The 23,278-nt window shown below is 34.3% G+C and overlaps 3 protein-coding genes across 23 annotated transcripts in view; 1 reads left to right on the forward strand and 2 right to left on the reverse strand.

The window, feature by feature from the left end:
* Positions 1 to 1,403, reverse strand: part of LOC115212775 (amyloid-beta A4 precursor protein-binding family A member 2) — a 248,648-nt gene extending 247,245 nt beyond the window's left edge. For 11 of the 20 annotated variants that reach the window (XM_036504010.1, XM_036504018.1, XM_036504015.1 and 8 more), the window contains exon 1: positions 1,270 to 1,403. The gene's annotated coding sequence lies outside the window, so the exon portion shown is untranslated. The remainder of the gene's footprint in view (positions 1 to 1,269) is intronic. The other 9 variants (XM_029781458.2, XM_029781457.2, XM_036504016.1 and 6 more) reach the window with 1 other exon arrangement.
* A 77-nt stretch (positions 1,404 to 1,480) lies between these two features.
* Positions 1,481 to 9,579, forward strand: LOC115212776 (elongation factor 2). The gene is made up of 15 exons (XM_029781459.2): positions 1,481 to 1,623; positions 3,320 to 3,534; positions 3,626 to 3,813; positions 3,928 to 4,136; positions 4,223 to 4,456; positions 4,695 to 4,808; positions 4,905 to 5,043; positions 5,922 to 6,117; positions 6,747 to 6,885; positions 7,273 to 7,392; positions 7,500 to 7,751; positions 7,838 to 8,047; positions 8,130 to 8,312; positions 9,020 to 9,152; positions 9,262 to 9,579. Exons 1-15 carry the CDS (start codon positions 1,621 to 1,623, stop codon positions 9,435 to 9,437), a joined length of 2,511 nt encoding a protein of 836 aa, XP_029637319.1. The 5' UTR covers positions 1,481 to 1,620; the 3' UTR covers positions 9,438 to 9,579.
* Positions 9,568 to 23,278, reverse strand: part of LOC115212777 (mitogen-activated protein kinase 10) — a 17,781-nt gene continuing 4,070 nt past the window's right edge. Inside the window, exons 2-6 of one of the 2 annotated variants that reach the window (XM_029781460.2) lie at positions 20,335 to 20,395; positions 12,490 to 13,076; positions 11,422 to 11,731; positions 10,851 to 10,996; positions 9,568 to 10,766 (exon numbers count right to left, since the gene is read on the reverse strand). In XM_029781460.2, coding sequence (XP_029637320.1) covers positions 9,942 to 10,766; positions 10,851 to 10,996; positions 11,422 to 11,731; positions 12,490 to 13,068 — 1,860 coding nt within the window. In that variant the 5' untranslated portion in view covers positions 13,069 to 13,076; positions 20,335 to 20,395 and the 3' untranslated portion in view covers positions 9,568 to 9,941. The remainder of the gene's footprint in view (positions 10,767 to 10,850; positions 10,997 to 11,421; positions 11,732 to 12,489; positions 13,077 to 20,334; positions 20,396 to 23,278) is intronic. The other variant, XM_029781462.2, reaches the window with a different exon arrangement.

A 23,278-nucleotide genomic window follows, 5' to 3' on the forward strand; every position in this document is an offset into this window, starting at 1 on the left:
ATATCAAATACAGAATAAATACAGTTTGTGAAGGTGAACGGAAAAAGTCACAGTTAAAATGTCACATTTCAATAAAATTCCGTAATAATAATAGTTCGCTTATTTAACCGACAATAACAGGATTTGTACACAATGACAACACAATTTATATAATGATATTATACGTAAGTGGAATAAAAGTCACATTTTATTCAATATTTGAAATACAACAATAAATCAGGGGTAAAATATTACATCAATTATTTATTGAAGTTTTCCCTCTGACTATATTCTGGATTCGTGTGTAAATGCATGTGTAAACATATGTCCTATTTATAAATAGTTTCCTAGGAAAAAGTTATTACTTAAATCTGAGGGAATAAATAATACCAGCATCTAGAGTGGACGAGGTGAAGAAAATATAAACGAATTCTTTACTTGGTCCCTACATTCAGCAGATGAATGCATAGCTTATTAACTTCGTTGAAGGTAGCCATCGGGATAGGGGTAAAGCTTAGCAAGTAGGAGTTGCTCTATCAGATGTTAAACACAAATTTCCACTTGCAAAAAAATACATAGATACCTAAGGAAGTTGTAATTAAAAGGAAAATAAGTTTTCTTCCGTTCACATTTTTTCTAAACTTGTAACTGAAGAAATAAAGAAAATGAATATAATCGGCTAGCGTGGATGAAGCTGTCAGATGTTGCACCAAAACCGATAAAAGCCATCAACTGCGACAAATATACATACATTCATATTGAAATTAGATGAGAAGCTAAAAAGGTGGATCCCCATAAAAATCCGTATACATAAGCAAGTAAAGAATGTTCGCTCCCAACAGCATTTTTATCGACATACTGTGAAATTTTAAGGAGTGGTTGATTTGTTTACTTACTAAAGTAAGGAAAGGAAAACGAAAAAGATATTTTATCTTTGCATTACAAAAAAAAGTAGTTAGAGCAGACCATCTGTCATCCCGATAAATTGTCTAACTAACCCAACATACATTCTACTAATGTTTCTTGTAAAGAATGAGAAGAGAAACATAATTTTATTCATTTATAGCCTCTGGTCGTGAGAGAAGGCGACAAGAAAGATATATCCAAACCCTGTATCCAAGCGAAGACTTTAAAAACCTACACAACGCAAGCAAAATCCACAATTTTAATTAATAAAGCGAATATGTTTAGCTTGTTCTGATAGTAAGCTAATGAAAAAATATCGAGAGAAAAGTCTTGTTGAATATTCGTAAAATTATCATGTGTGCACGGAATGAGAAAACTGCTTACCTTTATGTGTCATTCATTAATCAACGAGTATATCATTACTAAGCCATTGTTAGGAGCGACAAGGCCAGTTTGAATGTGCAGTGTGCTGCCATCAGACGACAAGTGTAATTACAATATTTTTTGTTTTAAGGCAGCATTTTGATTTTCTATTTGATATAGTCTTAATAATTTGTATAAATTATCAAAAACTATAAAACATTGTTGATTCAGCTTGAAATTTATGACTCGAGATTTCATACGCCATTCCGGTATTAAATCTCACGTGATCTGCCTACGTCCTTTTCAGACTGAGTTCTTCCATTAGGTAGTAGTTATTTCGGTGCTGGTGAACAGAATCGAAAACAATCCAAAATGGTACGTGTCATCTCTTTTAAATTTATATATTTTTTATACTTAGTTATCAATCTTACACTTGTTAAGTTCATATTTTTAAATTTTATTTGTCGTTTACTTGTTAAATCAACATTTTCTTTCACTCCTCTACATTCTCAGTGGCGTCTATATAAACTTGTCATTTCAATGGTCTTTCTTTTTGTTCTACTCAAAAAGCTAAAGTCAGTGATATAAAAACATACGTTTAGAAACATTCTATTTGGTTTAATATTTTACTTTATCTAAATTTATAAAGAAGGGCTACTTTATTACGCAACAGGCCTCAAATATGGCAATTGACGTCATTGTATGGACAAATAGCTGCTCAGTGCTACTACGTGTTAAATTATACTTCCGTAGTTCTCAAATCTTGATTTTTCATTACTTTCAGAAATGCCATAATTTTTGTTATTTAGTTATATCTTAATTATGAAGGACATTGATAATTATACCATATGTTGCCATCTTTGTAAACTTAGAAATATTCTTGATTCTATTTTTTACGTATGAATTTGTTAGGCTTACGTAGCTCTCAGTAAAATTTAACAAAATGAATAAATGTGACTCGCATTTGAATCAAATATATAATGGTGTAGACAAACGTGATAATTCTAACGAATTAGTCAAAAAGATTATTTCCTAAGTATTTTTTTCATAGATGACAGAAGGTACATATTGTTCGCATAATAGTGTCATATTTCTATTTAATAGAAATATATGTATGAAGAATAGAACCTCGGAATTTTCCACCGTTCTGGGTATCGCTAATTACATGTGAAATTTAATTGGCTACTGTTCCATTGTCAGAGACAATGAGTTGTCTTAAAACTTAAGTAATTACGTCTGTATGTCTTTGTAGACCCCATTGTCCTTCTTCCTCTCATTAATGTTGCGCAATCCTATGAACTGTGGTGCAATACGATTATTCGCATATTCCCACATCTGGCTATTTGACTACAGTCACATCTAGTATCTATAGTAATTTGTTCAAACTTGTCTAGTTTGTCCCCTAAGGCATTTCAAGATGCAAAGGGATTCATATTTTATTTATTTTTCACATACAGGTGTGTGTTCGTATAATTGCTTACTATTTTTAGGTCTATTATCGAATGTTTTTCTGGTTAGGTTTTACTTTCATATAACGCAGTGTATCCAGCCAGACAGCTGAGAATTTGTAATGGCAGTTATCTTATTATACTGTCACATTGCCGATGACATTTTCGGTAGCACCTGCCAATTTCGGCGATTTCGCAGTTTTCCATCTGTCGGTGGTGGTAGTGTTTTTTTTTTCTTTTTTTTTTTTACATTTGTCGAAATTTAAACAAAATACTATTTAGCCTTCGCTGGGAGGAGAGAACTGGACTATCCCCCCTCATTGTTCGTGGTAGACGCTGATCTATTATAAATATTACATAAGTCTGTAATAGATGCATAATATATTCTAATACTTTTCGCCATTACAAGACAGGGGACTTAACTCAAGTTTGCAAACTTACGGATTTTATGATGCGTTGTTACTTCCGTATTTCTTATACATCCGCGTAATGAGAACTATCGATTGGTCAGTTCATGCGATCAATATGTTTCTATAGGTAGAGCATTATTATTTTTATAGTAGATTATTCATTTTCGATAGTCTTTAATACTGAATATTATACTTCGTTCTTTTTATTTGCAGGTGAACTTCACAATAGACCAGATCCGTGAGATCATGGACAAAAAGAATAACATCAGAAATATGTCTGTGATAGCTCACGTAGACCATGGTAAATCCACTTTAACGGATTCCTTGGTTAGTAAAGCTGGTATCATAGCCTCTCAAAAGGCTGGGGAAATGCGCTTCACTGATACTCGGAAGGATGAACAAGAAAGATGTATTACAATTAAGTCAACGTACGTATGTTTTAAGGTTTTGTATTGTAGCAGCAATTTCGTTGAGAATCTTATTTTTTGTCTAAAATAAAATACTTTTTTGTATATATAGGGCCATTTCCCTTTATTATGAATTGCCCAAGGGTGATCTTGAACATATTCAGCAAGATGTCGAATCTACGAATAATGCTTTCTTGATCAATCTGATTGATTCACCCGGCCACGTTGATTTTTCATCTGAGGTCACCGCTGCTCTTCGTGTAACTGACGGTGCGCTTGTGGTTGTAGACTGTGTTTCTGGTAAGTTTTTCTTTATTATATTAGTTGTGACCAATTTTAAAGTATAATGTTTGTTTTCTCTCCTTTTTCTCTGTATTCAAAATGTTTGTAACGCATTTCCTTATATGCATACAGGCGTTTGCGTCCAGACTGAAACTGTGTTGCGTCAAGCTATTGGTGAAAGAATTAAGCCAGTTCTATTCATGAACAAGATGGATTTGGCTTTATTGACCCTTAAGCTGGAGAAAGAGGATTTATACCAGACATTTCAGCGTGTTGTTGAGAGTATCAATGTAATCATTGCTACATATAGTGCTCCTGATGGCCCTATGGGAGATGTCATGGTAAGTTAATTAGTAATGAAATGTGTATGTTTCAGTCTGCTTTCAGTTGTTATAGATCTTTAACACTTACTTGATTCTTATTTTAGGTTGACCCTGAGAAAGGAAATGTTGGTTTTGGTTCTGGATTGCACAGTTGGGCTTTCACCGTGAAAGATTTTGCTCAAATGTATGCTCTCAAATTCAAAGTTCCTATCCCTAAACTCATGAAGAGATTGTGGGGTGACAATTTCTACAATAGCAAAGAAAAGAAATGGGTCAAGCAAGGAAGTCCTGATGCAGTTCGTGGCTTCATTCAATTTATCCTGTCACCTATTTACCAGGTGAGTAATTGCAGTTATTTTATGCTGCAGTCTTAATAGCATTTATTTTTAAATGTAAATTTATGGGCATTAAATTTGGAATAGGAATTTTGTTGTAGATAGAGGGTCGGGAGCAGTCTGCATAGCACCTTTTTGGCTGTTGAGTAAATAGTTTTACTTTTCAGCCGTGATAACTTAGTTATTTGATTTTATGTTCCATGTTCTTCATTTATCTAAAGTGTGTATATATATTTTGTAGATCTTCAACACTTGCATGCAACAAACCCATGAAGATGCACTTGCTTTGGCTGAGAAGGTTGGAATCAAGTTAACTTCTGAAGAAAAGGAATTACGGGAAAAACAGCTTCTCAAGGTGAATTTTTAGTTGCCTCTTTATGCATTTATTTAACTTTATAGCTGTATATTTCAATGATTGTGTTTTTCTAACATTGATGCTTTGATTTCATAGGTAATGATGCGCAAGTGGTTGCCTGCTGGTGATGCCTTGTTACAGATGATAGTCATTCATCTTCCTTCACCTGTAACTGCTCAGAGATATCGTGTAGAGATGCTCTACGAAGGACCCATGGATGATGCTGCTGCAACTGGTAATTATAGTTGCTTTTATAATTTTTCTTTGTCCTTCCATTCCTGTATATATATAATCTTGATGAATGTAGTTATTTAGTCTGGGAGTGCATTAATTCTCTATAAATGTACTGGTGCTGTCTCTTTATTGTTGGTGTACATGTCATAGTTTAATCTCTATCAAAGACCAAGTCTCCAGTTGTATTAACTGCATTATCTACATTTTTTTACTAGTTGTAGCTATTTTCTTTAAAGTTGATTGTATTCATATAAAATGTGGAGCTGACATTTGTTCATCTGATATGCTAATTTAGGACACTTACAATGCATTGCGCAATTTTCATTTTGGCTATGGGGCAGGGGACAAGATGCTTTTAGAATGACATTTTTGTTAGTCTAGTTCAATATATCCAAGCAATGTTTGAAAAAATGTATGGATCAGGTGCTGAACCCAATTTTTTGGTGGGGGGGGGGTCCTGGACTGGTGGCTTGTTTCATTCTTTATCAGTTTTTCATGTTTCTCCAGTGAAGACATATAGGTTTGATGTCAACATCATGTTTGTTTATAATCTGAGGTTGGGTTAAGGAATTCCACTTTGAAATTGGAGGTGCAGGTATCCCAGGAAAGAAGCTTGGTCATATTTGTTCATAGTATATTCTGACACTGCCTTAAAGAGATATAGTCTAGTGTGGGTGTGTAGATGAAAGCCTAAAATATGAATGGCATGGTGATATGTGGGAAAGAGAAAGGCAGTTGTAAGGCATTGACAGAAATTTTCTAGGTTTTAAACCAAAATAGTTGTTGCAAATTAGTTTTAGTACCAGTTCCTTCTTGGAGGAATAGGTAACTGGTGAATATTTGCAGTATAAACTAAATTTTAAATGTTTGTATTTGCAGCCGTTAAGACCTGTGACTCTAAGGGTGTACTGATGATGTACATCTCGAAGATGGTACCCACATCTGATAAAGGTCGTTTCTATGCCTTTGGACGTGTGTTCTCAGGAACTGTTGCAACTGGTCAGAAAGTGCGCATCATGGGTGCTAACTATACTGCTGGCAAAAAAGAGCACTTGTCTGAAAAGAGCATCCAAAGGTTGGTTTAATAATTTAACATTCTATTAATGTGATTCGTGGAACATTTTGCAATACCTATACCTTGTCTTGAGAACTACCAGCATTGTCACAATGCTTACCAGAGCCATAATAAAAGCAATATTAAAATATAAAGAAAATTCTCTTCAAGGATTTAAAAAATTTTTGTTGCTATGGTAAACTTTGTTTACTGTAGCTCCAGTATTTCTAAAGATATGGTATAGAATTGTGATTATGGTCACTTTCCAATCATTTGGTATTGGGTTCTGTGGCACCTTGACAATGTCTTATATCCCTGGGCCAACCAAAGCCTTGTGGGTGAGTTAAGTAGGTAGAAGCCTGTCATATTCCCTCCACTATTGCTTGATAACTAGTGATATGTTTTTTTTTTATGGCATGGCCACAGTCTAATGGCTGAAACAGGTAAGATTCTCTCTAGCTTGGCAAGTAGACTCTTTAGAGTGGTACCCAAACATGGCCACAGTCCAATGATTAAAATGAGCATTAAATATATACAAGTGAAGACTAAAGATTGTGCTTCCCTGTTAGACATTCACCTATGGTCAGGGTGTTAGCTAGCTTGTGTTATGGAGTGAGATTACAATTACTGATTATGGATTTTTATTTCAGAACTATGCTCATGATGGGAAGATATGTTGAACCCATTGAAGATGTTCCTTGTGGTAATATTTGTGGTTTGGTTGGTGTTGATCAGTATATTGTGAAAACTGGTACCATCACTACATTTAAAGATGCTCATAATATGAAGGTGAGTGCTGTTAGCTTCCTTTGTGTTGGTGGGTCTGCCCCCAGCCTCTAGTTTTATTTTTCCTTGCATCCCCTTCAAGTTGACACTTGTTTTTGTTTCCATATTACTATTGAGGCACTTTTGTGTGCTGGGTTTGAAAATTAGTGAATTACATGATAGTAAATTTTAATGGATGGTCTTTAGATTCCTTTGAAACAAATTTCTGATGGGTTTGGTATGAGATTTAAATAATTGTTCAATAAAGCCTTGAGGTTACTGTAGAAATGTGTTGATCTAAAGTATAATCTTAATCTACCTACTGTACTAAATAGCTATTTGTCTTGGTCAGTATTATCTTTTTTTTGCACTATTTTATCAATGGCTCTTTTTTTTTTTTTTTTTTCTTAGGTTATGAAGTTCTCAGTAAGTCCTGTTGTACGTGTTGCTGTTGAAGCTAAGAACGCTTCTGATTTGCCAAAACTTGTTGAAGGCCTGAGGCGTCTGGCTAAATCAGATCCTATGGTTCAGGTAATTTTTTTTCTTTGTTTCCATATTAATAAATTTGGTTTAGTAATGGAGCAGTAATAATTTATTTGTACAGATGGTAACATTGACTGGTTGGTTTTCTATTCCAGTGTACAATTGAAGAATCTGGAGAGCACATTGTAGCAGGTGCAGGAGAGCTTCATCTTGAGATCTGCTTGAAGGATTTAGAAGAGGACCATGCTCAAATCCCCATTAAGGTGTCGACTCCTGTGGTATCATACAGAGAGTCTGTCAAGGAAGAATCTTCCATTTTGTGCCTGTCTAAATCTCCAAATAAACATAATCGTCTCTTCATGAAGGCTAGGCCATTACCATGTGGCGTTGCCGAGGCCATTGATAAGGTATGTTATTTAAAGGTATTCAGGTCTTTTGATTCTTGGAATTAGTCTTATATACATTACTAAGGTCCACTTTATTTATTACACAGGGAGATATTACACCCAGGCAGGATGTCAAAGAACGTGCTCGGTTCTTGAATGATAACTTTGAATTTGATGTAGGAGAAGCCCGTAAGATCTGGGCTTTTGGACCTGAGGGTACAGGACCCAATCTTTTGGTTGATGTTACTAAAGGTGTACAATATCTGAGTGAAATCAAGGACAGTGTTGTTGCTGGTTACCAATGGGCTACTAAAGAGGTAATTATTTTTTATTTTATTTATATTTATTGAACCCTATGAATGTTATTGATTTTAATTCTCACTTAATTTATCTTTACAGAGTGTGTTGTGTGAAGAAAATATGCGTGGTGTTCGTTTTGACATCCATGATGTGTCCCTACACACTGATGCCATTCATCGTGGAGGCGGTCAAATCATTCCTACAGCCAGAAAATGTTTTTATGCCTGTGTATTGACTGCTCAACCTTCTATGTTGGAGCCTGTATATTTGGTTGAAATCAGTGTAAGTGTATATAACTTAAATTTTTAAAAACATTTTATTACCTTGCTGTGTGTATCAAGATAGACATTTCAGTATATAGAGGAGAGCCTTAGCTACAATAGGATATAATGTATAAACTATACGTGTTTCCAAGTTTAGGAGAAATAGGTTGCCTCTCAGAAGCTACTTCTCGTTGGGAAATGGATCTAGTTACCTTTGCTAGATTGGTGACATATAGGAAGCAGTCAGAATCAAGTTGTTGCCATAGATAGCTTAATTTGCATGTATTTTAGTCAACTCGCCATTGTTTATGTGCTAACAGTGTTGGAAATATATGTTGCTGCTACAAAAGGTAAAGTGGGAGAGGGTGATTAATGTCTCGCTTTAAATACTTTCAGCTTATTTATTACTTGGTATTCGGTATGTGTTGGCTTTCAGTGACAGCCCTCAAGACCATTTCAGATGTAGTTGATAAATTTACTGCACAAAATTATCTAAACTTTGTGCTTGGGGGTCTTCTCTGTTGCAGATACCCTTCAGTACCTAATTCTTGCTAAATTTGCCTTTTGATTTTCTTTCAAATATGAGATGATACTGCAGTTTTCTAGTTTGTCTTCTCTGTATCATAGTGATGAGGTACATAAAGCACATTGCTTGCTACTCTTAATTCCTTTTATAAATTATCTCTAAAGGCTATTTTACCTTAATGGATTTAATTCTGTTTATAGTGTCCACAACAATCTACAAGTGGAATTTATGGAGTCATGAATAGACGTCGTGGTCAAGTACTTGAAGCTAATCAAGTTCCAGGAACTCCTATGTTTGCTGTCAGAGCTTATTTGCCTGTCAATGAATCATTTGGTAAGTAAGTTTGTTAGTTCTTGGAGGTTGGTTTCTCTCTCTCTCTCTCTCTTTGTATTAGTGTTGCTTTAGTGAAATACTTATTTAAAAAAAAATTTTTCTATTCTAGGCTTCACAGCTGACTTACGTTCTAACACTGGGGGACAGGCTTTCCCTCAATGCGTGTTTGATCATTGGCAAGAACTTCCGGATAATAGAACTGAAACCGTTATTGCTGAAATCAGGAAGCGCAAAGGACTATCAGATACCATTCCTCCTTTGGATAAATTCCTTGACAAGTTATAACTTGATTAGTGATTTAGCTCATGTAATGAAGCACTAACAACAAAGCTCTTTGACCTCTGCGAATATTTTTGGGGGTGGATCCAATCCAAAAGCTTATGTACTAGCTTGTGACAAATTAAAAAAACAAACCTTTCTTCAACAACTTTTTTATTATTTATTTATGGTTATATTTACCTTAAGTGTGATACCAGGACTGAAAATCAAATTTACATTAATTTATAAGGAATGAGCACACATAAAAATACCTTTCCTTTTAAATACATTGTTTTGTGGGAGATATGCATGGAGCAGTAATGTTCAAGCACATTTCAATAAATGTCCATACAGGTTTGCTTATCAGTTCTGGTATACCACTGTTGGTGCAGTCAGTTTTAATTGTACCAGTTTTATTGAAAACATGTTGATTGTTCAATGTTATTTAGTGTACCAGAGATTCTGGTTCAGTGATTTGATAGAAATGTTCACTAAAATACTGTTATGTTCAATATAAATTTTTCTGAAGAGTTAAGAGTCATCACTTTCTGAACTGTTATCTTGGTCTTTTCTGTTTTTTTGTTTTATTGGTAATGGACCATAGTTCTGATCAGCATCATTTGTAATGTTTTCATTGTCCCATATAATTAGCTTTTCAAATTTGTTTGCTAGGATATGGGGATTCAATTTTAATGGACGGTTGCAAAGGCTCTGGCTTTGCTTGTTCTGTCTAGTTAGATGTTCAGTTGGAAGTCTGTAACGACTGTCAAAGTCGCAACTTCCTCCTGACTTTTGACGAGTTTGCTTTTTTTCACATTGGTTCTTTTCTGCAGCATATTTCAATGAGTCTGCTTCAGTTGCTGATAGCAGTTGTTCTTTAGGGCTTAGAAAGGATGCTGTTCGTCTGCTTCCTGTTTGCTGCCTTCCAGTATGAGTTTCACTTTTGCGTTCTAGATTCACTCTATCTTTTACTTTTATTTCATAAAAACTATCATTTATATTAGATGACTTGCTTTGATTTGGTTTCTTAATATTTAATTTTGCTGGATGTTGTTTCTGTGGCTTCTTTAATAGTGGGTGATTAGCAGAATCGGGTGATCGTTGCATATTTGATATATTACATTGCTCTTTGTTTTTTTCTCTTTTGTGTTCATGGATCATTTCGGGTTTTTTACTTCTGTGTTCTTCAGACTTCCGAGATTTGGCTGTATCTCCGTGGGATGGAATTGGTTGTAGGCTATTGTCTTCACAATAAATGTTTAAATGTTTTGGCAAGTATTCTGAGCCAGTTGAAAATTGTTTTCCTTGCAGTTCTGTTATATAATGGCACAGTGCTTTAGGAGACAGTTCATCAACCTGAAAGTAGAGTAGCATAATTTAATATATTGAAGTACCTTTTGTGTTTTTTGGGTTTTTTTTTAAAGTAATAGGTTTACTTACTTCATGTTCAATAAAAAAGGGTTGTGTTGCTATTGGTTCATCAGAGGGACAGCAGTAACTCTTTAAATAGGGGTGCTGTAGTGCATCCTCTGCACTTATTCGTTGACTGGAGTTAACAGTCAGCATTTTCTCAATCAAATTCAAAGCTGCAAGTAATGTAAAGATACTTTTAGAGTTCGGTGTGTGTGTATATATATATATATCTTGCCAATACTTGATAGAAATAGATATTCTTCTACACATTATGTTGAGGGCCTGTTTACAGAAACAATTGGAATAAATTTAAACTGGCCATAATATTCTACATGTCTTATGTTAAAACTGGCCTTTCAGATGTACCTCACATCATTCTAAAATTAAACACTCAGCATCAAAATTTTTAAGCTGACAGATAGTGGAGGATTAATTCCTAAGTGTGATTAGATATGCATTGTATTTTGACAGTAATCTGAATGTTGGAAGGTGTTATGCAAATTATTTCTGGAAAGAGAATTTATGACTTGCTTAAACTATATTTGGATGGCATATAATTCTCCACAATTACTGTCCAACCATTTGAAGGAATATTTACCTGATGGGTCTATTGTTGGATAAGTATCGCGGAGTGTTTTTTCAGGTACCCGTGGAATCCGTTTCATTACACTTTTTGGCAAGACTTGAGTTACTCTGTTCCAGTCATTATCCGAAATGTTCACTAATTGAAGAATTAAACTGATCTGTTCCATATCATGAGAACCAGGTAACAGAGGTTGACCAGTCAACATTTCCATAAATATACATCCAGCACTCCAAATATCAATAGCTTTAGTATAATCATTTGGTGAAATAATTAATTCTGGAGAACGATACCAACAAGTACCTACTTGATCTGTGAGAAAACCCTGTAAAAGATACATTTGAGAAAGATTACAAAGACTGATGATCCTAAGTGTTATGTGTAGAGCTGAAGTGTCTTGAGTATTTAACCATTTTATTACAAGTGGAAGAGACATTGCTTTTCAATTTTTAGGAAAATCTAGTGTTAGGAATATGAAATTTTGGCTAAGGGTTCTAATTTACTGTTTATATCAAAAAGGGCTGTAAATATTTACTCCTACTTAATGTAGGGTAATGTTTTGTTGCTGTGAATAGCTGGTGTGCAAACTAATTTAATAGTGCAATTTTAGCTTAGATTGCACATTATTCACTGAAGATATTTACTTTGAGAAAGAGCAAGAACTTGGGAATCTTTTCAACTATTACAATAGGGCACATATGTCATTTTAATATCCATATTTGCATAGGTTAGAATTCATTCAGGTTTATGGCCATATGTTCTTCCTGTTGTCAAGCATGGTAATGTTTTCAACAAAGATTGAGAAGGAAGGACACTGGTTGCATGATGATAGCACTTGTTAACTACGATGTGAAGGCAAGATGGTAACGCCTTTATAAGAAACTTCTTTCAGTTTCTACCAAACCTCACGAGGCTTTGGTCGACCTGATACTAAGATGCACCAGCTCAAAGTACCATGCAGTTGAGAAGCAACTACATGTTTAAGACAATATGAGAAATTTATGCTCAATAACAAATACTTTATGAAAGGGGGATGTACAAAAATAGCTAATTGAAAGTTTGGAAAATAATATACAAACTAACTTTGTGAGTGTAGTCTGAATCAATAACTCTTGCTAATCCAAAATCACCAATCTTCAATGTTAGGTCATCAAGGTTAATAAGCAAGTTACTGGGTTTAAGATCTCTGTGAAGAACGTTAGCAGAATGTATATATTTAAGTCCTCGAAGCAACTGATACAAGAACAGACGGACATGCTCTTCTCCAAGTGGACAGCCTTCATCAAGCAATAACTGTTGCAGATCAGTGTCTAATAGCTCTTGAACAATATAAACAGAATTCAGTTCACATAGAGAACCCATCATATTATCTGCAACACTGCATACACCAGGACCTAACACCTCGTATACTGTCACAATATTTTCATGGTGAAGTCGACGCATAATACGGAGTTCACGGAATGCATATTTACAACTTTTCTTATCAGAAAAGCATATTTTTTTAATAGCAACTTCTTTTTCACATTCACTGTCTACAGCAGAATATACAATGCCATTGCCACCAATACCGATTGGCTTTAGATTTACAAAGCGAGAATCAACTTTAAAATCACGGTCTTCTAAAATGCATTGTTGAGAGTTTTTCTTGCCATGGTGAGCCATTCTCCAGTCTGGAAGAAAAAAAACAATATTTCATAAGTATTAATAACTTAAATTTTTTTTTTTAGAAAAAAATATGAAAGGTTAAAAACAAAGCAAGATAACAACTAGTTCAAAATTTCAAATGCAAAATTTTTATTCATCAAATAGAAAAAAAATCTGGCCGTCTTTTCAAGATCAATGCTATCTTGATAATTTAAAACTAGAAAAATTAGTTTTGAAGTGTATGCTTTTACCAAAGGTACTATAATCCATTAGATGTAAATGTTAGTGTTAAGCAAGAGAAATGACTGAACTGCTATGAAGCATATGAATGTAAATACATGAAGAAAAGAATGCATTGACTGTCAGTGAGGCTGTTAGGAATCGCGATAGAGATGGAAGTTCAAACAACTGTTTGTATGCTATTGAGTTTAACATTGCCAACCATTCTTCCAGAATCAATAAAATAAAAAAACCAGCCATGTCTTAGGTCAATTTTGATTGACTAACCCAAATTTCTGACCTGTGTAAGAAATGTTACTGTAGATTTTTCTATATTTGAGTTTAGCTACATATAATCAAGACTTTGATAAGATGCCAGATAACCAGTAAAGGGGTTGGATCATAGTTTGTCATCAGATCACTATATATCTAGATGCTTAACTCACAACGATCAAGATTTTTAATTAAGTACAACACTTAATTTTATATAAAAGTAAGCTGTGCCAGCATTATCAAATTGATAAGGCTTTTGTTAGTACATAGGGCTGAGTTTTACTTTGCTTATCATGGAAAAAGTACACAGCAACAAAAACTAACAGCAGAGTAAGTTGATCAGGTACATGGCTACTGGCAAAGGGCCAATGTTTGTATTTTATCACTGCACTGGCCAAGCAAGAGCACTGTATAGCTTATTTCTTTCAAATAAGGTTGTACACGAGGGTTATAGTTCACTAAATCAGTCTCTAACCCAGAAGAATGAAAGGGAAAAATCAATGAAGCAGAATTTAAACTTGAAATATTAATGATAAAACTAACCACTACAAGACATTTACTCTGTTACTAGTATTTTTATTGTTCACTCTAGAAGAATGTGAATTTCTCTTTAAATGATCGTGGAATCAACAAACCACCAGGTATGTATTCAAATGAAGCAGTTAGCTAATCCTTCTCAACACTCCTATTATGACTCATCTCTTACATCACTCAATACTCGATCTTATCTCAGAGTTGCAAACTGCTGTAATTCACAGCCAGCCTACATTTTTCCTGCAAACATTAATGCCTTAATAAAGCCAAGGAAGAAGTGCCTCTTCCTCTGCTCTTAGTTTTTTTGCTTGTTTCAATCATTAGACTGCAACTATGATGGGACATTGTCTTATAGGACTTAGTCAATCAAATCGACCCCATACTTATTTGAAGTCTAGTACTGTTTGTCTTTTAGCTCAACTGCTACATTATGGGTCTTAAGCAAGCTACTAAGTAATGAGAGATGAAGATACACACACACGTTTGGCTCAGTTTCAATATGACAAAGTCTCACATATAGTTGGAGGCAGAGTCCATGACATGTGGATCTGAGTTAAACTGTTACATGTTACTCCAACCAAATGCTATTTACTTTCATTTGTTTACACACACACGTATACATACATGGCATGCTTCCAGATAGTTCGTCTACCAAATTCACTCACAAGGTATTCATCGGCTAAGAGCTGTAGTAGAAGACATTTGCCCAAGACGCTGTGCAGTGGAACCAAAGCCAGATACACGATTTCTAAGCAAATTCTTAACCCTACAGTCATGCCAGCACCTATATCATATCAATATCTTATTTCTAAAACATACATAAAACAAAATACTTGGCTGAAATTAATATTTTTAATTTACTAATCAATTTGTTAGTCATTCTAATTATACTGTTCCACAAATTCTTTAGGAGGTTTGATAAAAGAGAATAAATGACATCCATATGAAAAACAATAGCTAAGTGAGCAATGACATTTAATGCAAATGAGAAATAATTATGTAGTATTAATGTCAATGACGAATGTACTTTTCATTATTCTGCAACTACGGGAGACAACTCTGGATATAAAGTAGTGATGACAGAATCTTGAAGTAGATTCACAAAGTGGTATCTCAATTGGCATAGTAAAATTAACATACTTTAGAGGAAAAGTCGTAAAACATATGCAATAATATACTAACTGACTTTCTCATTATAGTTTCAGAAAATATAAAATCTATGCTTTACTTACAAGGATGAGATATATCCAGAGTTGTTTCTTGTACTTGGTGGAACAATTAAAATATTAGCCAACAACTAATATTGCATATTGGCACTCACTTCATTGTTAATACTAATTTAAATTTCAGAAAATCTGTGTCGCACCAGGTCTTCTTGCTTTCTTTCTTTCTTTTTTTTTTTTGTCATTACCATCATAAGGAATATAATTTCACTTAATCAGAATTTCTTAGCTCACTATATTATATTAGTGAGCACTTTACTATTAGTTTCTCATGCAGAAGGCATCCCTCATCATTCATGGGGGAACATATATCTCTTCCAGTCATTCTGAGAGCTGCAATAATTGCTAAGACTATGTTTCACCAATGAAGTTTAATACGACTAAAACATATCTAGAATTGCCACCACATGATTAAGAATCAGTCTCACTCACCAATACAGTTTGTACATAATTTTAAACAAGTTAAATAATTCTTGACCAGAATTAATAACTTAATCAAGATATTTCTTGGTAACCATGAGTGTAATTTTAATTACACAAAATTTCTTGCATTAGCACCCACTTCATTATGATATAACAACAACTATGCCAATGAAATGCAACAACACTACAAACAGAAAAATAAACTACCATTTATTATTTTCTGAATATGTAACTTTACAATCAACTCTTTCATTTTTTTAAAAACTAATAAAAGAAAATGTAAGATTAACATTGTGAACATTTCAACAAAGAGAATTACAAATTTATTACATAAATACATAAAATACACCTAATACAATCTGTAAAGTGGTTAGTAACAGGAATGTCATCTAGTTTAGAAGCCAAACCAAACTAAACATACAAACAAACATGACCCCCTCATCAGTCTGGAAGAGGAGAAACTCCAAATAACAGCTAGCTCAAACTGTGATGAACCTTGCAACTAATGCCAGCATGGAAAGTAGATGTATGATGATGATGATCATGACACAGACAAAGGCACAACCATGTGACTAAGTAGTTCACTTGGTAATTATGTAATAACAGGTTCTATCCTACTGCATGGTACTTTGAGTGGCTTCTAACTGACTAATAACTTGAGGGGAATTTGGTGGATGAAAACTGAGTAGAAACCCTCAGTGTGTGTTTGCGCTTATACCTCGATCTGAGTTTGCATCTATGTTGTATCTTTTTATTCCTATCACCTAGCAGTTCAACAAGGATTAATAAAATAAGTACCTGACTGAAATATATACAAGTATCAAAGTGATCAATGAAACCTTTGAAGTTGGTTCCCCAGATTCATTGAAATCCAATGACCAAGTCCATTAAAAAATATACAACTACTATCTAAACAGATACAATAATTGAAGCACATCCATTGGAACTAATTCTTTTTTTATTTTTTGAAATATCTCTAAGTACACACAGAAAACATGTAAATATTGGGTTGAAAAAACCCTTTTAGATAAAAAAGAATCAATGGCAGCCTTTTTTCTATCAAAGAGTTTTTCAACCCAATATTTACATTCTATTATTTATGGCTTTCTGTGTGTCCTTTGAGATATTCCAAAAAAGAATTCAGATTTTTGAATGTTTATAAAATTCTCATTGAAGTCAACAATATAGTTTTGAGTTTAAATTTGATTCCACCCATAGAATAAAATTTTTATTTAGCAACATATTTTTACAGGAAAGAAAAGAAAAAAAAACTAAAAGTATAAAAGATTAGATTATGAAGAAAAAGAAAAAGGAAAGAATTAAGCAGAAAAAAATGGGGGAGAGAGAGAAACAGGTTGTACACTCCAGTCTGAATGGTGTGTTCAGAAATAATTACAAAGGCATTGCCACAGCCACCCCATTTTGCAGGGCTCTGTGCCTTTCACATTTAGGTTAGATGTTTATTAGCAAAAGTAACCAGCTATAAAAAGAATTATTCCAATTATGTAAATATCTAAATTTACAATAAATACACTTCACTCATGTTGGCATGGTAAAGTGATAATAAACCAGTGAAATGATACATAAGATAAGAGAGTATTTTTATACTATTTACTCATGTCTTATTGGAAAGAAAATACAATCAGTATTTTTGTTCTACTTAACATTTAACTAATCAATTGTTTGATTAAGCGTTCAGTCACCCAATCAATCAGCTAGGCTTGTCAAAGTCCCTTCACCACCATTTGTGACCTCATCAATGACGTGCCTTCTTTACTCTACTTAACCAACTGACTAATGATAATAGAAACAGTGCATAGGTCACTTACAGGCATAATGAGCCTCCTGAGATACAACGAAAAATGTTTCAACACACAAACTCACATCAAGAATCTTGCAAACCAAATACAAAAACTTAATTATCAATATTGTTTCAATAATAATTATAATGGCACAAACCCAGCAATTTTGGGGGAGGGGTAAGTTGATTATATTGACCCCAGTGCACAACTGGCACTTATTTTATCAACCCCGCACCCCAAGGCAAAGTTGACTTTCTTGAACTCAGAACATTTTGCCAGCTTGCTACCTTAATAATAACAAACTAATAATAATACATCATACATAGAAAAATGGTTTTATATAATGCATCTTTTAATCATCTGTGTGATGTTCTAAATTATTTAAAACACAGCCCACACAGCCCAGTAAGAACAATCTCTTAATGCATTCCATTCACTGCAATGTTGAATTCCATTAAAGTAAACCACAATCAATATTCATCTCTTTTGCAGCTCCTACTGAGCATTCTCTCTCTCTCTCTCTCTCTCTCTCTCTCTCCTAAATGTGAGTAGCCATGTAGCTCCTCTACAACAAGAACATGCCTGCCTCACCCCTACCTCATCTCTCCTACTTTATTTAACTCCTCATCTATCATAGAAACTGCCCCTGCCTTAGGTTTTGTAAGTTTTGTGAGCTGTCTGGCAACTTCACTAATGCTAGTGGCATGAAAAAAAGCACCCAGTACATGCTATAAAATGGATGGTGCTAGGAAGGGTATCTGCCATAGAAACCATGCCAAAGCAGGCACTGGAGCATGATGCAGTCCTTGGACCCATTGGATCCTATCAAATTGTTCAACTTATACCAGCATGAAACATAGACATTAACTGATGATGATGATAAACCACATTACATGTTAACAGCTTCAATTCTTCCTTATTTTCAATGATATTCCATTTGTTAGCTCAAATAAAGACAATCTCCTATGTCACAAATGGTCTCAAAATTCAAAACTTTTGAAGCAAATTTCAACTACAACGATATAACTCATGGTTATTTCCAAGTTTTCCTGCTGTTATTCTGCTTCTAGTATCAAATTAATCTTAAAGATCAGGCCAGAAAACACTACCATTATTTCTGTAAACACATTTACATAACACAACTTCATATATACTTTTGACTCAAAATGTATGGTCTAAGACTTTACAAGATAACCAAATCCATTACTTCTAAAATTAAAAACGGGGTTCCAAACATCAAATAATATATACAGTAATCCCTTGACTATCGCAGGTGTTATGTTCCAAAATGCCCCACGATAGTTAAAACAGTACTGTACATTTTTTAAAAATTATTTTATAATTTATATATACTCTTTTACTTGTTTCAGTCATTTGACTGTGGCCATGCTGGAGCACTGCCTTTAGTCGAGCAAATCGACCCCGAGACTTATTCTTTGTAAGCCCAGTACTTATTCTATCAGTCTCTTTTGCCGAACCGCTAAGTGACGGGGATGTAAACACACCAGCATCAGTTGTCAAGCAATGCTAGGGGAACAAATACAGACACACATATATATACGACAGGCTTCTTTCAGTTTCCGTCTACCAAATCCACTCACAAGGCATTGGTCGGCCCGGGGCTATAGCAGAAGACACTTACCCAAGATGCCACGCAGAAATGCAAAACAACACCATGGAGGAATTGACATAAGCTTAAATAATAAACTGCAATAGCTGAAGTGTGATATGGTGAAGGATTATTTTAAATAGTAAAATGCTAGAGGTTTTTTTTTCATCCAAAAACAATAACCTCATAGTTCATGCAAAACACTGAAAATTTTTGATTCAAATTACAGAACTTGATAAGCCATCAGACATATCTGTAACATTTAGAAATTTAACCTTTATGATATCAACCTGGCTGAAACCACCTCTGGCTCTGTAGTACAAATGTCTTGTTTTCAAAAGTTCTGAATTAAAATCTTCCACCAAACCTTAGTCACAATTTATGTTCCTAGCACTAGCTAAATTATAACTAAGTTATTTTACTAAATTCTTTGTTATATTAAAAATTAATTGAAAGAAACACAGAGCATCTCAACAGAAATATGATAACAAAAGGGTCAAATCATCAATTTAAATGAAATAAACATTCACATAATTGCTAACCAAAGGCACTGGCATGGCCATGTGGTTATGAAGCTCACTTTGCAACCACATAGTTTTGGTTCAGTCCCATTGCACAGCACCTAGGGCAAGTGTTTTCTACTATAGTCTCAGATCAACCAATGCCTTGTGAGTGAATTTGGTCTTATATATATATAATTTGGTGTTAATTCCTGCACCACAGCTTGATAACTGGCATTGGTTTGTTAGTGCCCCCATAATTTAGCAGCTTGGCAAAAGAGACCAATAGAATAAAAAGAAATTACTAGGGTTGGTTTCTTTGACAACATCTTTTAAGGTAGTGTTCCCAGCATTGCTGCAGACCAATGATTGAAACAAGATAAAAGATAAAATCATACCAAAAATCCAGTGAGGTAGATGTGCTCTCATGTATTTTATTACCTCTCTCTATGCTCTGCAGCTTTTAAAGTAATGCTTCTCAACAAAACCAACAAATTGGAAATTCTAAATTGAATTTTTAATACTACAGTAAGTGTAGCACACCCATTATCTAGCTAATTATCTCATGTCGAGTATAGAAATACGAATTAATAGCAAAATTTAACCAAGTAAAATTGTATTCTTTGTAAAAAGAAAAGAATACAATGAAAGCTAAATACAATATCAGAATGAAGTAAATTATCAAAAAAGATGACCATTACCTTTTCTCAATTAGCTGTATAATCATGCTAGTGAGCTCACCACCTCATTACACATCAAATCCTGAATAAATACACAATTGCCATTAAGATATCAATAAAACATCTTTTAAACAAGTATATATAAATATATCACAAGGCGTTTTTGACACCCTTGTAAAATCTTTAGTATTAAATGGAATACCATCATTTCAAATAGATGTAAAAGATAAGTCCCAACATCTTAATTTATTTAATATTTGCAAATGATTCTATAATAGCTTGACTAATATCATCATCATCATCCTTTTAATGTTCATCTTTCCATGCTTACATGGGTCAGATAGAGTTTAGAGACAGATTTTCTACAACCAGATAGCCTTCCTGTCACCAATCCTCACTTGCTCCCAAGCAAGGTAATATTTCCCCATAGTCAGACTTAATTGTGCAGAATACTGGAAATGAATTATGGTGATACACATTTACAACTATCATGTGATGTCAAGGCAAGGAGACACAAACATACACATACTCACACATACACATGCAATGCCTCCTTTCAGTTTATATCATCCAAATCCACTCACAAAGCTTTGATCAGCCCAGAACTATAGATGAAGATACTTGCTCAAGGTCCTATGCAGTGGGACTGAACCTGAAACCAAGTGTTTGGGAAGCAAACTTCCTAACCACACAGCTATGCTCGTACCAATAAAGCCTACAAGCTTTATTGGTACAAGCATTTCCCACCTTTTACAATATCTTTAAGCAGATGCCAACAAGTCAGAGAAAGTGGAATCTACATCTAGTTTCCAAACCACATAAAACCATAAGTGAGTAACTGTAGCTCAAAAATAAAGTAATTTGGTTACATCATGAGTTGCATGTCTGTTCATTTTAAATACATATAAGTATGACGAATGGATTTTGATATCTTAGGGAAAATTTGTCTTAAATTATTTTCAAATTTGTGAATCAAGTCATAATTTTGAGCATAACGACAAAATGGTAATGATAAATCGACATATACTGTAATATGAAAATGATTAAAATCAAAAAAGATATAAAGTTAAAAATAAGCATTTACAATCAACAATCAATATTTGAAGCATCATAATACAAAGACAATAATAACACTTCCCAAAACTAGTATCAATTTGTTCTACCAAATAGTAAAAGATCCTTTCCAAAATATATCTTTTTCAATGTAATCAACAAAAAAAAAAGGACATTGGAAACTGACAGCAAACCATAAATGACATCAGAGAAAATGCTTGGTTAGTATTTGTAATGCTAACCAAACATTTTAAAGAACGTCTGGGAATGTGTCATTATATAATGTATAGCATTCATGAAAACTACATATTTGGCATTACACTGACATACATCTCAGACAACATATAAACAAAGTAATAAATCAACAATCATTGTTTAAAGGTGGTGCTCCAGCATGGCCACAGTCAAATGACTGAAACAAGTAAAAGAGTATAAAAGAGTAAATCAAACTGCCTCACACACTGCACCCTAGACAATAAACACATTCATGTCAATAGAGCATATTAAAGCCAATCAGATAGAGATCTGATCAGCCTTAATATGCACCTAATTGTGTTGTCCAACTGACTACTTATGTGCATTAGGTCTGTTCTATCAGCACAGATAACATGGCTTTATATAGCTATGGTAAGACCTCACCTGGAATTTGCATCACCGGTCTGGAACCCCTATCTTGCCCAGGATATCAATCATCTGGAAGCCGTTCAGCGACATGCAACCAAAAGAATACCCTCCATCAGGCATTTGCCATATCCTGAACGCCTTACTTCCCTGGGCATGGACACATTGAAACTCCGACGTCTGGCAGCTGACTTGGCAGATACCCATAAAATTATCAACCATCGTACAAACAATAACTCTGAGCACCTTTTCAAACTCCACCCATCTAACACCCGTGGACATATTTACAAAGTCAGAAAACAGCACAGCTCCCATGACTTCAGGAAACATTTTTTCACACTGAGAGTTGCTGAAGCATGGAACAAACTGCCGGCATCAGTTGTTAGTTGTCGGAGCACTGCATCCTTCAAAATTTCCATGCTTTCTGAGATTCGTCAACACTACACCTGATTTTCTCCCCTCCATACACACACAAGCATGTATCTGACTCATACATTGTTCGCTTTCCAGACATTTTTACATTACTGCATGTACTTTATACGCACTTTCTGACAAGTTGTGGTGCACCTGAGCACTGTATACAATAATTTCATTATCATAAACGAAAAACAAAACAAAGCTAAATACTGTATACCCATGACAAAACCAAAATAGAAAAAGCATGATATTAATATACAGATATGTTCATTGAGTCCAATATAGGATGCCAAACATCTCCAATGCATACTGTTCCATGCTTTCTCTGCTAGTACTGTGCTTTACCAAAACACAGAGCCCAAATCATAATTGCTCTACAACAAATTAAGTACAGAACAAAGCCCACAATACATCAAGAAAATTTAGAATTTAGACAGCTTTGAGCTATTAAGGTTGTTTGACCTGCTGAAAATATCAGCCTAATCTCTCTCAAATCACATCCAACTATCTCAACCTTTATTGCATGGGAACCAAGTACATTCTGTTCCATGCATGTGCACCTAAGACATGGAAACTGAGTTAAACTGTTTTTGATAATGGAGTACTTTCCAGAATTCTCCACATTTCATATGACATAGTACACACATTTCATTTGTACTGACCAACAGAAAAAGGTTGTGAAAACTGATTAACATATTACATCTGCATGTCAGTACACAAAAATTTAATCAGTACTGTGAGGGTTAAAAAAAGAATACATTGACAAATGTAGTCCTGGGTTCCCTGCACATAGGTAAAAGACAGAATGGTCATGGTAGGAGTATCTTTCATCAGAGTTTTGTTTGATGAAGATTGATTTTGGGTTAAACATCAA

Source organism: Octopus sinensis, linkage group LG6 (genome assembly GCF_006345805.1).
Source record: "Octopus sinensis linkage group LG6, ASM634580v1, whole genome shotgun sequence".
Taxonomy (NCBI): Eukaryota; Metazoa; Mollusca; class Cephalopoda; order Octopoda; family Octopodidae; genus Octopus; species Octopus sinensis.

Bases quoted from the DNA above. Each gene is read 5' to 3' on its own strand.
- LOC115212776 (XM_029781459.2), top strand. The intron at 8,048-8,129 runs GTAATTATTTTT...TTATCTTTACAG, and splicing joins ACCAATGGGCTACTAAAGAG to AGTGTGTTGTGTGAAGAAAA. The intron at 8,313-9,019 runs GTAAGTGTATAT...TTCTGTTTATAG, and splicing joins TATATTTGGTTGAAATCAGT to TGTCCACAACAATCTACAAG.